At 43.2% G+C, this 15,244-nt stretch overlaps 2 protein-coding genes across 4 annotated transcripts in view; one reads left to right on the top strand and one right to left on the bottom strand.

Annotated features, from left to right (window-relative positions):
• Positions 1-10,091, top strand: part of cntn4 (contactin 4) — a 73,268-nt gene extending 63,177 nt beyond the window's left edge. The window contains exons 12-22 of the mRNA XM_076141367.1: positions 382-557; positions 1,457-1,577; positions 1,873-2,031; positions 2,873-3,022; positions 3,742-3,812; positions 4,877-5,111; positions 5,362-5,477; positions 6,403-6,589; positions 6,675-6,787; positions 7,016-7,184; positions 7,501-10,091. Of these exons, the coding sequence (XP_075997482.1) occupies positions 382-557; positions 1,457-1,577; positions 1,873-2,031; positions 2,873-3,022; positions 3,742-3,812; positions 4,877-5,111; positions 5,362-5,477; positions 6,403-6,589; positions 6,675-6,787; positions 7,016-7,184; positions 7,501-7,592 (1,589 nt within the window). The 3' untranslated portion in view covers positions 7,593-10,091. The remainder of the gene's footprint in view (positions 1-381; positions 558-1,456; positions 1,578-1,872; positions 2,032-2,872; positions 3,023-3,741; positions 3,813-4,876; positions 5,112-5,361; positions 5,478-6,402; positions 6,590-6,674; positions 6,788-7,015; positions 7,185-7,500) is intronic.
• Positions 10,092-10,431: 340 nt separating this feature from the next.
• The window catches only part of LOC142991094 (band 4.1-like protein 1), a 59,439-nt gene continuing 54,626 nt past the window's right edge, over positions 10,432-15,244 (bottom strand). For all 3 annotated transcript variants that reach the window (XM_076141090.1, XM_076141093.1, XM_076141091.1), the window contains 5 exons: positions 15,052-15,117; positions 14,621-14,716; positions 14,310-14,390; positions 14,056-14,172; positions 10,432-13,942 (listed from right to left, as the gene is read on the bottom strand). In XM_076141090.1, coding sequence (XP_075997205.1) covers positions 13,937-13,942; positions 14,056-14,172; positions 14,310-14,390; positions 14,621-14,716; positions 15,052-15,117 — 366 coding nt within the window. In that variant the 3' untranslated portion in view covers positions 10,432-13,936. The remainder of the gene's footprint in view (positions 13,943-14,055; positions 14,173-14,309; positions 14,391-14,620; positions 14,717-15,051; positions 15,118-15,244) is intronic.

Below are 15,244 nucleotides of genomic sequence, written 5' to 3'. Positions count from 1 at the left end.
TCCTCTCCTGCTGCGTTTTGGGAATTCCAGGTTGATCACTGGAGTTCCAAGGCTGAAGCCTGAGCTGACAGTGACACATGGAAGCTTCTCAGGATGCAGGAGACGTCGCTCCCAAGTCCCCACGGAGCCCAGCTCAGGCCCAAACTAATACCAGTTATTGTAGCTTTGTGCCCTAGTTTACTGTGTTCTCTGTCCCGTATATCCTTCTATTAACTGACTCTGACGTGTCCACCAGGCTGATGGAAGGCTTCGGATTTCTTTGTACAAAGCCATCACCCACACAGAATTATAATGCCAGGGAAAGGGAGCAGTGCGTTTGTATCCCAATATGGAAATGTGCAGAGATTTGGACGGTGTGCTGTGTGTGTGTGTGTGTTTCAGAGCCGACCGTCATCACCACCCAGCCGGTCACCATGGACGCCACAGTGGGCGAGAGCGTCGTGCTGCCGTGTCAAGTCAGCCACGATCCGTCCCTGGAGCTCAAGTTCACCTGGTTCTTCAACGAGCAGCTCATCCACTTTGGGAGCCACGGCGGATACTTTGAGAAAGTGGGCGGGGTAAGAATTTTGGATTTAATGTCTCATTTATTTTCTGTCATGAAGTGAGAAGAAGAAATTGCCACTGTGACACTTGGATGCAAAAACATAATGAATATTCAAGAATCTATCTCCCTTCCAGTGCTGAGTGCTGCGAACTGTGTACTTTACTTTTGCCACAGTGCTTATTTTGTGTTTATTATATTCTATTTTTTATATCGGGCGATTTTATTGGATAAAGGTCAAGAGGTGACTCTGAAGATTCATCGCTATATCGATATTGTACTTCTCTTCTTTTAACGGGGTCATAAAAAATTCTGCCGCAGTGCAGAGGGGATGTTAGTATCACCTTTATTATTTATGGACAGAAAATTGCTGGCTGTGGTTTTATAAAGTGAAATTTACATACACAACTAATTTACATAGAGTACAACTAGTCAGCTGCTGCACACTTTAAAAGGCTTTACAGCTTAAAGCTCATCTGGCTTGATTTCTTTACAGAAATTCCAAGTAAGAAATACTTATGTGATCAAAAATATGTTGTTTTTTTCCTGTGATTATGGTTCTTTTTAAGCAATTTACATAAAAGATCCACTTAAAAACTTTTACATGATCCATCAGGCTGCTTCTTGTAAGAGAATCTTAGAAAATGATTCACAATTACACTCTTATAAGAATACATGTACATATGTAATGATAATTGAATATAATGGTACAGTCTGGTTCTTATACTCGTGTACTTCAGTCCATTTTCACTATATGGAAAAAATAAGTATGAGTAATGGAGATTCATTGTTGGAAAGTCTGCCTTGTTCTTGATTTACAAAAGGGCTTACCATGATGTTTATGGAACTGTGTGTGTGTGTGTGTGTGTGTGTGTGTGTGTGTGTGCGTGTGTGTACGCACGGGTTGAATGACAGCAGCATTCGGCAGGAGACATTATGATTCGAAACATCCAGCTGAGGCATGCTGGGAAGTACACGTGCGCTGTGCAAACTAAAGTGGACAGCATCTCCATCGCTGTTGACTTGGTTGTCAGAGGTAAGACCGATACGTCGCAAGGACACAATGACCACTGACACAATGTTTCAGCTGTGGGTGAAAGAGTCGAGAATAATGAATAACACGCTTGGTTCGACTCTATAAAGAGCGACAGGTAGAGGTCCTCCTGTCTAATTACATCCCTGACTTATCCACAGTAGCTGCAGGTGCTAAAGCCACGTCTGCCTCTCGACCGTCTTCCCACCGGCTGATTTACATTTCCTCCTTTTCTCCCCACGTCTGTCTGTTTCTCTATCTTCCTCTTCCTCCCTGGTTGTGTGCCATCATCCATCAGGTCCCCCAGGGCCCCCCACCAGCATCCATGTACAAGAAATCACAGATACCACAGCTTCTCTGTCCTGGAGGCCCGGTCCTGATAATCACAGTCCAATTACGGCATACGCCATCCAGGGCAGGACACCGTTCTCCCTCGGGTGGCAGGCTGTCACCACAGGTAAGCTCTCTCCAACCAGCCGTGGCCTTCTCCAATCATATGGAGGGGAGCGCTCTTCATTCTGCTTCGCCTGTGAGAATATTGGAGATGTAATTTTTATCCCAGCACCAAATGGCGCACAATCGTACCGTGACCATTGACCGCCATTTTATCTGCCTCTCGGGAGCCCTGAAACATTCATCCATTCGGATGACCAAGCTCGTTGCCAAGGTTGTAATTTGATAGTGCACTTGATGGTACAGGAGGATGGCGTGTGTAATTTTTCCCTCCATCCTTTTTTAATGGGACTCCTTAACATTCACATATGGTCAGTATAATGTGCTTTATGCATACTGTATAACCTCTTCTATTGATTTCATGAATTAAGGAGACTTTTACCTGAGATAATGTTTCTGGCATCATTGATTGTACCGTGTCTGGATCATATATTTGATACAGAACGACCATATGACCTTGCAGATAATCGCAGCTCCGCCCTTTTAAACAATCAATCAACTTAAACCCCTTATTTGGTATGATCTCTAGTGGAATACGGTGCATTAAAGTGGGTTTTGATTCCAAACTATCAAAGCACTTAAGGTTTTATATTCTTAAGCTGCTTGATTTATATGTTATTACCAAACTAGTTTTATTTCTTGTATGAGTGATGATGTAATCTTTGTTTTTTTTTATTTTTGCATGTGATTTGTGTCCTTGGGAAGGATTACACCTGTCCCGTGTGTACCTGTGGTGGAGTCTCACTAAGCCTGTCAAGCTGGAGGACAGCCTTCTGCTATACACACACACACACACACACACAAAGTGTTTTGATACTGAAGGGGCATGATGTGTTTTATGCCAGTTCCTGAGGTGGTGGGGGGCCATCGGCTGACAGCTACAGTAATAGACCTGAGCCCGTGGGTGGAGTATGAGTTCCGAGTTCTGGCAAGCAACGCCATCGGGACAGGCGAGCCCAGCAAGCCGTCCAAACAAGCAAGGACAAAGGGGACCTGTATGTACTGCATGGAGCAAACTTTCTTTCTCTGTGCTTCTTTCAAAAACAGTTTGTCATGTTTGTTTGTTATGTCTTTCCGCTGAGATGCTCCGGGCGGTTCCTCTAATTTAGGTGCCATAAATCTGCCCTACTTACCTACATGGAAGTGATCTTGAGAGTGTTGTGCAACAGGAAACTGAAATATAATTCAAAAATAGAGGTCATGTGGAGTAGCATACCTCCACCAAGGACCAAGAGTTGTTTTTTATGTGCTTCTTTTTGCCACTTTAAAGCCAAATTTTGACTGTCATTACCTTGAAATCTTAGCTTCACATATAAGTGCATATTTTTAGCCTTATTTGTGAACAGAGATGCCAGACACCAACTCTTCCTTGACCCATATCCCACCTATGTATAAAATTCTCTAGAAATCTCTTACTTACAGACAAAAAAAAAACATCCTTGCTGGAGAAAAATAAACTGGACACAAAAAGACATAGCTAAAAAAGCTAAATAAAGCCATATCCAGAGAACTTGACCCAGCAATTAGACTTCTTTTGGATTTTTGTCCCTTTGGTATTAAAGCGAATCCATAAGCATCCATCATATGTGAGACGTTTACTGATATCGTCTTGCAGGCTTTCTGGGTACTGAAGCTCAAATATGTCAAGAAGTTAAATGCTAAATTACTGTAGACGCCTTTCAGGGCTAAGCTGATCTGTCTTCTATACCCGCAGCGCCGAAGGTCACACCAGCTAATGTGAGCGGAGGCGGTGGCAGTCGCTCCGAATTAGTCATCACATGGGAGGTAAGCAAAGCCTGTGCAGGACCCCCTCACCCATGGAAAGCAGGGAGCCAGACGTCATTATTCTCTGTGGATCGGGGGGGCCCTTGTTTCATTAATAACAGCTGAATGCTTTAATGTATGGCATTTCATTTTTTAAGAACAGAGAAGCAATAAGTGCTGCTGTCACACCGGAGGAGAGAAAAATGCTTTGGAGGTTTCAAAGAGACAATTAAACAGAATCCCAAGCAACTTTTGTTAGAGATTGTTTTACAATATTCATCCTTTTCTCTGTCTTTCTCAAGCTTGTTCCCAAAGCTTCTATTTATTCTGTCTGCTTAAACTTAGTATTGGCCCGATGCTGTGAGATGTTTTGCTGAATCGATGCAGAGGTTTCATTATGCAAGAGTTGAATGAAAGTGCAAAACCTGCTTCAGCCTTGAACGGTCGGGGGGCATCTTTCAATTTGACGTCGCAGAGGAGACGAGTGTTTTGCTGCTTTAGTTTGAATGTCAACTAAAGAAGGACATTTACGCAAGGCAAAACAAAAAGAACCAGGTGGTGGAAGACAAAACAAGAACATCCAGAGCGTTTAAAGAATGCAACTAGCAGCCCGGAGAGGAACAAACAAACATGCTGGTGCTTTTGTCATTCATTCACTCGCTCGTTTCAATCCGGGGCTGAGCGGAAGTTTTATAAAATAGTTTTGTTAAAAGCCTGGGAATCAAACAGGCGATTGGCAGTGAGTGAGGATGCTTGCAAGTATGTTATCAGTCTCAGTGTCAGCTCAGTGAAGGTATCATGCTGTGTGTGCTCGACTCTGTAATAGATGCTTTAATAGTACCTGTGTGTGCACTCCAGTGTTTGTCCAGTATGTTTGTACCTGTGTGTATTTGTGTGTACACTACAAACTCTCAGCGCACCCATGGCGTTATAGAAAGAAAAGCTTCATATAAGGATGAAAATACGTCTTCAGGGGACGAAAGCATCGACTCTCAGATGTTGAAAGCATTATCTTCCTTATTCAATTAACACACCGTATCTGATTTCTGAGTATTGACACTTTGTGTGTTTGTGCGTTTGTGCAGCCGGTTCCTGAGGAGCTGCAGAACGGCCCGGGCTTCGGTTATGTGGTGGCTTTTAGACCTCGCGGCGCCACAGGCTGGATGCAGGCCGCCGTGCCGTCCGCCGAAGCTTCCAGATACGTCTTTAAAAACGAGAGCATCCAGCCTTTCTCGCCGTTCCACGTGAAGGTCGGCGTGTACAACAACGAGGGCGAGGGCCCGTTTGGACCCGAGACCACCATCTACTCTGCTGAGGAAGGTGCGGCTCCACTCCATCTGCCTCCGTTTATGCATCACAACATAACGAGATCCAAGCTATTGAACTCACATCTATGATCTTACAGCGTTCTATCTGCACTTGCAGGCGTCTCTTCCTCCATCATTTCCTCCGTCTGTTGTCGTGATGAAAGAAACGTCTCAGAAGTTGTTTTGATGATCCCACTTTGAGGGGTTATCAAAGCTCAGCGTAACTTCTGAAGTAATTTCAAATCTTCTTGCGTTAACTCCAGAGCCTGGCCGAGCGCCCACCCGGGTCCGCGCCAAGAGCCTCTCTGCATCTGAGATTGAAGTCTTGTGGAAAGCGCTGCCCTGGAATGCCAGCAAGAAAAGAGTGCTTGGCTACGAGGTGAGCTACAGTGAAATACCTTGTTCGTGTCTGCCAGTGTGTGGGTGTGTGTGTGTGTGTGTGTGTGTGAGAGAGAGCTAATGCTGTTGAATCTTGCTCTGTTCTATTATTGATGAGTATTTCAGGCTCATGCACCTTGGGCATAGGGGATAATAGCTCGCTGCATGCATAATGGTCCAGCCGAGCCCCTGCCTGTGGGTTTACTTGTGTTTCTCTTGTTGCTTACCTAAGTACTGTAACCACCCTGATTAGCGTACTGATGCAATACACCGAGGAATCGAACCGTCTGCTTTCTAATCCACACAACAAAGTAGATCCAGACACCGGCTTTACGCTCAGTTCATTTTTTGTCATTTTAATTCTGCTCTTCGTTAACAAATTCAATAAATAGGAAAGAAAAGTCCTTGTTTTGATCGCGTCAAAGTCCCAGAATTATGAATTGTTGACCACTCAAAGTCAACAGAGGAGCGGGCCTGAGCAAACCTTTCCTGTGAGCAAAGACAAATTATATTTGTGCCTTGGAGCGTGGCAGCTATTTCAGACCTGACACACGGAGTGACAAAGGAAATCTGTTATCAGTGGAAGATGATGGCAGGGGATTTTGTCAGATTTCTTTCTTCCCTTTTCCTTTTTTTTTGGTAGATTTGACTTTACTTTTCAGTGTATAACTTAAACCGGGTCTGTTTCTGATAAGCTTTGCATTAAGTACAAAATCCAGCGTCGAGCAAAAAGCGCACGAGGCCACACAAACACACACACACACACACACAAACACACACTGTTTTTAGACCCATTCACGTCTCCCGTCCCACCCAGTCGATCTCACGTCTCGCATTTTTCAGTTTGCAGTTCATTGACAGGGCATAACGGAAAGCTTTTAAGGTGTCTGTCGTGTCTCTGCGGATCTGCTCTGTCGGTTTTGCAGGTGAGGTACTGGAGTAGAAGCGAAAGGGAAGACACAGCCAGCGTGCAGAGGACTGTAGGAAATCAAACGTCTACCATTATCCGCGGGGTGAAAGGCAGCACCACATATTACATCTCGGTGAGGGCGTATAACACGGCTGGAACGGGGCCTCCCAGCTCTACTGTCAATGTCACCACCAAGAAACCACGTAAGTACTCAATCTAATCGGAGCGCCGCCTGCTCTCTGACACCGGCTTTTGTTTGATATGCATAATTTCTTCTTCTCCCCTCAGCGCCCAGCCAGCCGCCAGGTAAAGTGATGTGGAACACGTCCAACTCTAAGATCGTACTGAACTGGGAGCAGGTCAAAGCCTTGGAGAATGAGTCTGAGGTCACCGGTTACAAAGTAAGTAAGCACTCGGTCGTGTGTTTTATCAGGGAAATTAGTCTGTTGCCATGGTTTCTTTGTGAAGACCATAGGATTTTCCCTGTAAATCAAAATTTAGACACAGTATTTCATCTTAATGATGCTGCATCAACTTCATATCAATTTTGACCGAATTCATTTTACTAAACTCGCAAATTTGATCCATTACAAGATTGATCGACTAACTTTACCCGACCTTGTCCTCAGGTGCTGTACAAGAAGAATCGCCACAGCCGCCCCAGCGTCATGGAAACCAACACCACCTCGGTAGAGCTGGCTTTGCCCACCGACGAGGATTACATCATCCAGATCAGACCGTTTGGAGAGGGAGGGGAAGGCAGCAGCAGCAGGCAGATCACCATCCCCAGAATACCGGGTCAGTGGAGAGATAGTGACTGTAGCCGCTCCGTCCCCTGGGCACAGCTGAGTCACTCGCTCCCTTGCAAACATCATCTTCATAAGGAATAATGGGGTGCATGAGACGTTGCGTAATCACGGCCTCTATGTCACCGCAACGCAAATGTTGCATGAAAGGTCGGGCGGTCTCGTTCCACCACTCGTGTAATAACTCTCAAGCATTCTTTGACGATTAATCTGCAACCTATGATGTCAGAGAGATGTCAGATTAAAGAAGCATGATGATATCGATGGCACTAACAGCCTCATTCTTTTCCCCAAAACCCCCTTTTCAGGTCCAAACGCAGTCGGCTCAGCATCCAAGGTCTCCACTCTGTCGGCCCTCAGTACAATAGCACTGTCTTTCACAGCGCGGACGTCCTTATGACAAACAGCTGGGGGCAGACAGCGCATCTGATGTGGAGACGGCTTCGACCGCGCAACGCAAACAACGGCCCGGTCTGGTGTAAACTAGATTCATTCATTTAGATTTTAGAGGCTAAAGGGGAAGACGGCGATGAAAAAAAAAAAGAAGGAAAAAGGAAAAAGCACCGCCATTGAGACGAGAGAGGGAAGGAGTCGCCCTCGGCAGCCGGGCGAAGGAGAAGAAGATTGACCGATGTCTTGACTACGTTGTTACCAAAGCAGCTTTCATAAGAAAAAAAAAGTAATGAGGGGGGGAAAAAAGTCTTGTATGCATCTTTTTGTATGACACGTTTGAGCTTTTCTAATTTTCTTTTTTTTTTAATCGCCCCAAAAATTGGTCTGGGATTATTGGTGTGTTAAGAAATCAGTGCATGGCAAAGTAACAGGATCAGACGAAGGTGATTTGATTGGAGCGCCTTCTGTCTACTAAAGTGACACGAGACTTACCTAAACTATCATCTAATCAATCAATCAGTTCATTTCTTTGTTTTGTAATGTTTCAGACGTTTCATTCAGACAAAAGGCATCAACATGTGGGGAGTTTTGCCTCCTTGGTCAAGACGATTGGCACAAAAATCATCAGTACTTATTCCAGCATTGATTAGACTTTGATTGATGCTCCGATCAAGGCAATAAACAGATGTTTCAAACTTCACATACACACAATAATTAGGATAACCTTGCTTATACACACTGATGTACTGAAACGTGGATAATATAATTGTAATGATCAACCAACGCATGCATTTTCTTACACTGTTTAAGCAACAAGTGAGGAAATGACAGACTTGTATAGATTCTGTCCGTGTAGTAAAGCGTGTATGTGAGCACACTGAGGACCAGATGTACGTACATGATGCATTCAATGAACGTGTAAATGTCTACAGCTTCGGTTAATTAGAGTCAGTCAGTACTGATCTAAGAAAAGTTTAAAAGGTGGAATGTGTCCAACACGGAGCTTTCAACAAGAATGGAAAAGACAATGAAATCTGAATTCTGTGATATATAGAAAACGGCACGACATAAAGAGCCTTTACCACAAAATTTGGTATCTGTGCATTGCATACTTGCACATTCATGGAATATTTGTTGATTACTATTACTAAGTGTCCTCGCTGACATTTTAGAGCAGAATGCATCAAATCTGAACCCCAAACCAGCGCAAAAAGCTTCATACATCTGGCCCCCAGTGTCTCTCCACAGCCGTGCTAATGCTTTGATTGATTAGTCATCACTAATCATAACAGATTATGTTTAGTTATGAATCTGGCGGGGAGGAAGCAGCAATATCAGCTTTTGCTCATCATAAATCTTAGTTTTCTGCTGCATGCGGCGTTAGCAGGGCATGATTTTGGTGCCAAACCCTCTCAAGACCAAGAACTGTGATGATGAATGAAGTCCTGAATGAAGGTCCTGAAAGCTTTCCATGGTGTGATAGTTGCTGAACGCCTTCTGAGAAACAGGCCACGTGCAGTTGTGGAGATCATCTCCCTCCGAGGTTCCTCTACCTTGGCCGCCGCCGTCGTCTTGCGGCGGTGACCGGACCCATGTGGCTGTCTCATGCTCCTCATTCAGTTCGCCCTGTGTCTAAAGCTATTCTTTGCCTTCTGTGTGCCTCATCATATGTTCAAAATCCTCAGGTCCTTAAAGAGCCTTAACTTATCATATGTATAACAAAAACATTTAGAATCATAGACGTACAAAGCAGCTGCGGCGATGTTTACATGCTGCTGTGTTGATAGGCGTATATGTTGTCAGGAGCGGTGCCAGAAGCCTTTTGTGCAACGCTGAGGTTACTGAGGTTAGTTTGAGCGGCGTTCTGTCGTTTCGCTGGGATATTGGCAATATATTAAAGGCCTGGTGCATTTTTTTATGGGTGTGCATTCTTTATAAAAGATGATGCTGCTGATCTTTTTCCTTTTCCCATAGTCTCCTGATGCCATGTGGGACCGCCGTGGTACAGAGTTACAGGGCTGGTCTGTATGTAGCTTGTAATCCAGTTAAGTACGAGTAGTTTGTAGTACTTTGAAGGCAAGTGTACTTTAGGCTGCTGGGTCTTGCTCAGAATCATGCATCAAGAAACGTGTAATATACTGTTTTGTACACTTGGAATCATTTATATAAAAGAACCTTTCTAAAGAGATGATTTACTTGGTTTTTATGTAATAACTCTGTTTCATACTGTAGCTAATTGTCGCTCAGCATGACTGTAAGTTGTCTTCTCTCTCTCTCTCTCTTCTGTCCATCTGCAAACTCACTGAATGGCTTTAGGAACACGCAAGGTTCTTGCAACTGATAGGTTTGTGTTTATGTGTGCCATGATTACTGAACCATGATCAGCCCCACGTCTGTGCTTCTGTCTCAGTCGCCCTCTGAGATATATGCTGGATCTCTTGTCCATATAGGCTCTACACGGGGTTCCCTCTGTTGCTGTTTGTTGTTTATACTGTGTTAATAAAGATTATGGGTTTATAGAACAATGTGTTGCTCTTTTGACCCTGACTGCAACTGGCATGAAAGTTTCCTCACACATTGGAGTTGAGTTTAGTTGTCCAAAAGGCAAGAAATACTTTTAACTAAAATCATTTGACTACTAGACTAAAGCTCCAGTATGGAATTCAGAAAGAAAAGAATATTTGTCTTTTATTTTGTAGGACAAAATTAAAAATACTTTGGAATATTACTACCATCTACCTTGCTGAATGGGAAAGTCTATCTCTTAAAACATCAACAACTCAAATTTATTTTGAAGATTTTAATATTTCATTTTCAAATTATATTGCCCTTTTTTCAACAAAATGTATCTGTTTCACTCAATGGCGTGGCTAAATCCTACTATTTCAGTATAACTCCTATGCTGATTATGTTGGTCACGTATTTAAACACTAGATGGCGCTAAAAGCACATAAACGATACCAATGAGCGCCACCAGACAGAGCCACTTACTCGGTGCGACCACAAGATGGCAGTAACGGACAGAAGGACTGTAGTAAACCACCTTCACTCACAAGATAAAGCAAACACACCTTTTTATGACTTATACTGAATAATTTAAGTATTGACTCTTTCAGGCGCAAAATTAAATTTGTCTATTTGTTCCCTTGGTCACTTTAAAATGTTTTACAATTGGAGACAGTGTTTTAATCATACTGAGACATTTATTTATGCGTGTATGTATTCCATTTAGACTGAATGCAAATACAGCAAGTACACACCACCAAGCACTAGAGGGGGATGTAGAGCAAAAGGCTGTGGAGAATCAAAGGTGGAGGCTCAAACAGTGGAGCAGCTTGATGCTCGTCACTAAAAGCTCATATCCATAATCAGTACCATGCCGGTCTCTCCTTTAATGGGGCCAATAAAATGAACGATACATTTTCATCCGGTTAATGTTGAGGGCGATAGTTCAAATCCCAAAAGACGTCTTTTCACTTTGCTCAACGTGAAAGCCTCTCTCACCTTGGACTGAGGTCATTTCTCCTTCCACCTGGTGATTAACAGCACCTTTTTATCTGCGACGCGGCTCCCATAACAAGGACTCCAAACATAAGGCACCCATTCATGTGACGTTTCTATTGCACTACTGTCCTTCACATTTCACTTACTGTCTCCTTTCCAATGTGACTCAAACAAATCCCTGCTCCTGGTGATCTCTACATAATTTACAGGATAATACATAGAAGAATGGATATTTACTGTATATACAGTACAGCTTTCCACCTTTCAGCTCACCAAATTGCCCACAGTCACTTTTCTTCTGTGGGTAGCGTCTCCGGTACAACAGCAAAGCCACGTCACAGGAGTTCTCCTCAGCAGTATACAGGAAGTGCTGCTATCATTGCAAGCAAATGCCTTCACAACAATCCAGTGTCATATGACCAAATAAAATAAAATAAAGAATTGAATCAGTACTCGGGAATCTGCTTCCACAGACACATCAACAGCAGGTAGACAAGTTCAAGTCAGGGTGGGAGGATTAGACGACGAGGATGTCAAAGCCATGGTCACAAGTATTGGAAAGCTCCGTTAAATATCAGTACACATGTGTTCTAAGGTTTGGTTATGTTTCTATATGCAATGTGAGTTCACAGTTTTCTCCCTTTAGTGGACAGGTAAAAAGACGGGATGCTTATTGCAAATCTCACAAGCAGTTTGCCTCACTGCTTCGGTTTAACTGTAGCACAACTGACAATGACAGCAACACAGCTAACATGGGCCCGGCTTCATCAGAGGGATTCTTCTGTATAATAAGTGATGCATAGTATAGTATTAAAGGTGATCCGGGTTATATTCGGCGACCTAAACTACAGGTTTTCCGTTGATCACACTATGAATCTTGGCTTTGTTTTGGAAGGGGAAGGAAACAGGAGAAACACAGGCCTCACATTCACCACTCCTATAAATACACTTACAAAGTCATATACCATAACTTAAAAAGTTCAAACAACTGAAAACAAAACGTGTTATTCTTGTGATTTTGAACAATTCAATCAGTGTCTGTGAACACACACCAACATATCCAGCGAGATCTATTTTAGCTCTTTTTTTAGCTGGATTACTCATTTTGAGGAAATGCCTTGCTCATGGGACGTGGCAACGAATTTCTTACTGATATATTAACACGGTATTTTTTCTTTTCTCCATTTTTTTGTCAATTCCTTTTTAAAGTAATACATCAGTGTCACGCAAAATAATCTGCTATATTTATTGCATTCATCTTAGAACTATTACAGACCAATTCAGTGTAATCAATTAATTAAGGAGTGTGTGGTTCCAAAGCCCCATGCTGGCCCGGCTCCATTCTATGCTAATTCTGTGCAATTTTCCCCCATTGAAGTGTGCGATCAATAAAAAGTTAATCTGGTTTTATAAGAACAAGACACATTTAGGCTTCACGTTGTTCACTGAGCCTGATTTAAGGAGCGGAATGTAGGATTTTTAAACGCTCTGGAAACACAAAAGCACAAAATCACAGTTTCTCTTAATTGCATCACAGCTTCCCACTTTGGCAAACAGTTTTCAGAGTCCTGGGTGACATCTGTGATTAATTGATAAGGACAAAACTGAAGCTGCATGTCAGGATCGTTTCTTTCTGACAAATGAGATCATTTCAAATCTCAGTCTAGGAGAATGTGTTCCCACGCGTAGACGGACGTGCTCAAGATCACAGGAATAACTTATAAACTTGCTTTTACGATGAAAAAACAAACTCAAGTAAGAAAACAACATATCACAACATATTAAAACTTATTAGATAAAATATTATTTATATTAAATTTGCTCTAAAAAGGTGAAATCTGTGCCAGGATGATGACATCATGGCACCTGAATGAAACAGTGACTCAGAGGAAAAAAAACAAACAAGGACAGTGATGGGACCAAAGCAGAGTTTCAGTGACACGATTAACAAGCTTCCTTCTTTATCATCCATCACTATCAACACGATGTAGACGTGTCTGTGTTGTTGTTGTTGTTGTTGTTGTTGTTGTTGTTGTTGTTGTTTTCTTTCCTTCCCTCTGCTATTTTTTTTTTTTTAATTGAATCATGCAGATTATAATCATCTGTTATTATACGTATCTCAGAAACAAGCAAACACTGGACATAAATTAGATCCTCTATAGATAAAAATGTAAAAAGCTAATAAGAAAGCTGTTGATTATACTGGAGGAGTCACGCCAGGAGGTGCTAACAAGCAAAAGGCTGCATCCTGCCCCATGGCACCAACCTCCCCCCCCCTGTTTGGAATACAGAGTCACCCTTCAATCCTCCTCTGCTCCAAAGTCGCATCTCCTAATTGGCGGGAGCACAGGGCGGGAACTGGTGAGTATTTTGTGCAGGCAGGGTCCTCGTGTTGTAGTGATCAATGCAAAGGTGTGTGACGTGAGCCATCAAGCCTCAACTGATTCACGTAAGAATTTCTTTTCTGATTAAATAATGCGCAGGTTTGAGGTAAAAGAAAGGCTACAGGGGGCGTCTGTGTGTAGCAAGGGGCAAATGCAAATAGCATCGACTGTAAAAGGGCTAAATTTCATATTTCATCCAAGAGAAGACTTGGTTTCTTATTCCGAAAGAAGGTGGAGGGCTGGGGTCCAGGTCAGGTCAGAGGCCGAGTCACAGTTGGTTTGTCTAAAGGGAACCAGAGTGGTAGTCTACTGCATGGTGGTAGGCTGTCCGTCTGGTGTCAGTGTATACACAGTGGAGTAGAGAGTTCTCGTATCAGGTTGGTGGCGTACTGCAGGGCGAGGCAGGAGACGCACGGCCGGAAGATTCTCTCCTGTCCACCATCTCAGGAGCCACCATGAGCGATCAGGACTGTGAGGAGACACAACGCACAGCTCGGTGTCATCAAGTGGCATCAAACAGGGAGATTTAACTAGCAAACAAGTCCTCAATCATGTAAATGTGGTTTGGCGTGCATTGGCTACCTCTGATTTCTGCTGCTGCTCCTCAGTGGGAGATTCTGTTTCCCTGATAACCACAGCTTTTGTCACCAGCATGTCAGGGTGCTGCTGCTTGGCCTCTTGGATCGCCATAGCCAGTGCCTGCAGACATCAAAACATCAGCATCTGCATCACAAACTTCATGCATCCAGTGATCCCTTAAGTTTTCAGTCTTTATCCCTGCTGCCACCTTAAGGTTCAGCCACTTCACTATCTTGTGTGGTAGTTTTACTTCTCACCTGATGTTGGTCCACATCATCATCTCCTGTAATTATAATCCTTTTCTCGATTCTGGTCTCTGAGTAGCCTCCTTTCACAGTCTGCACGATGCAAAAAGAAAGGATTTAGCTTTTCCCTTTGGTGCTAAGTGCGCACTCTGCGTCATTCTGCGTCATTCTGCTGCAGAAACGCCAAACAAGCTTTCTCTATTAAAGCACTCAGCATGGTAGAGATGATTTCAGTTTCTGCATTCTATTTCATCATATACTGTATTTAAGTTGCTAATGAAAAAAAAGGTTATGAGAAGCATGTAAGCACGATTAACCATTACCTTGGTAACTTGTGTAGTGGTTGCCGAGGTGACGCTCTCAGCAGTGATGGTCAGGGGGGAGACCACTGACTCCCTCCCCTGGATCCCTGCTTTAACCTAAAGGACATTCATTACACACAATATGAATTGGTAAAATATCAAACTAAATACTGAGGATGGATGGCATGTAGTCCACAGCTCCCAGGGGATCTAAGGGAAGTTAACTATTAATACTGTTATTCACATATACACTAAATGATGGCCTTTATGCAAACATTTATGTGGTGGATTGATTTTACACATTTATCCTCTTAATCACTTCTTTCTCAAACCATCGGCTGACTGATTGATTGACTGACTGAGAAGGCTCGGTGATATCATCCTGGCGTTTCTTTTTCCAAAGACACATTTTGTGACTTTGTGTGATGTATTTCTTCAGTGAAGACACTTACAGGGGAGCCGTTTTCTTTAAGAGGAGCAGAAGCAGGAGCCTCCCTCGGGCTGACAGCTCCATAGTTCTGATGGAGAGAGTGAAAGACGCAGCTTTAACAGAGATTCATGTGCACAGATGGCTCGGTCAAATAAACAAACAATGGGACATCAGCATGTGACTCATGTGCTGCCGCTCAGCTGTTAGTCAGAAGG

The sequence above is a fragment of the Genypterus blacodes genome, unplaced genomic scaffold (genome assembly GCF_046128005.1).
Source record: "Genypterus blacodes isolate CSIRO-AG114 ecotype Tasmania unplaced genomic scaffold, CSIRO-AGI_Gbla_v1 ptg000017l_1, whole genome shotgun sequence".
Lineage (NCBI taxonomy): Eukaryota > Metazoa > Chordata > Actinopteri > Ophidiiformes > Ophidiidae > Genypterus > Genypterus blacodes.
This window is presented reverse-complemented; position numbering and strand designations above follow the sequence as displayed.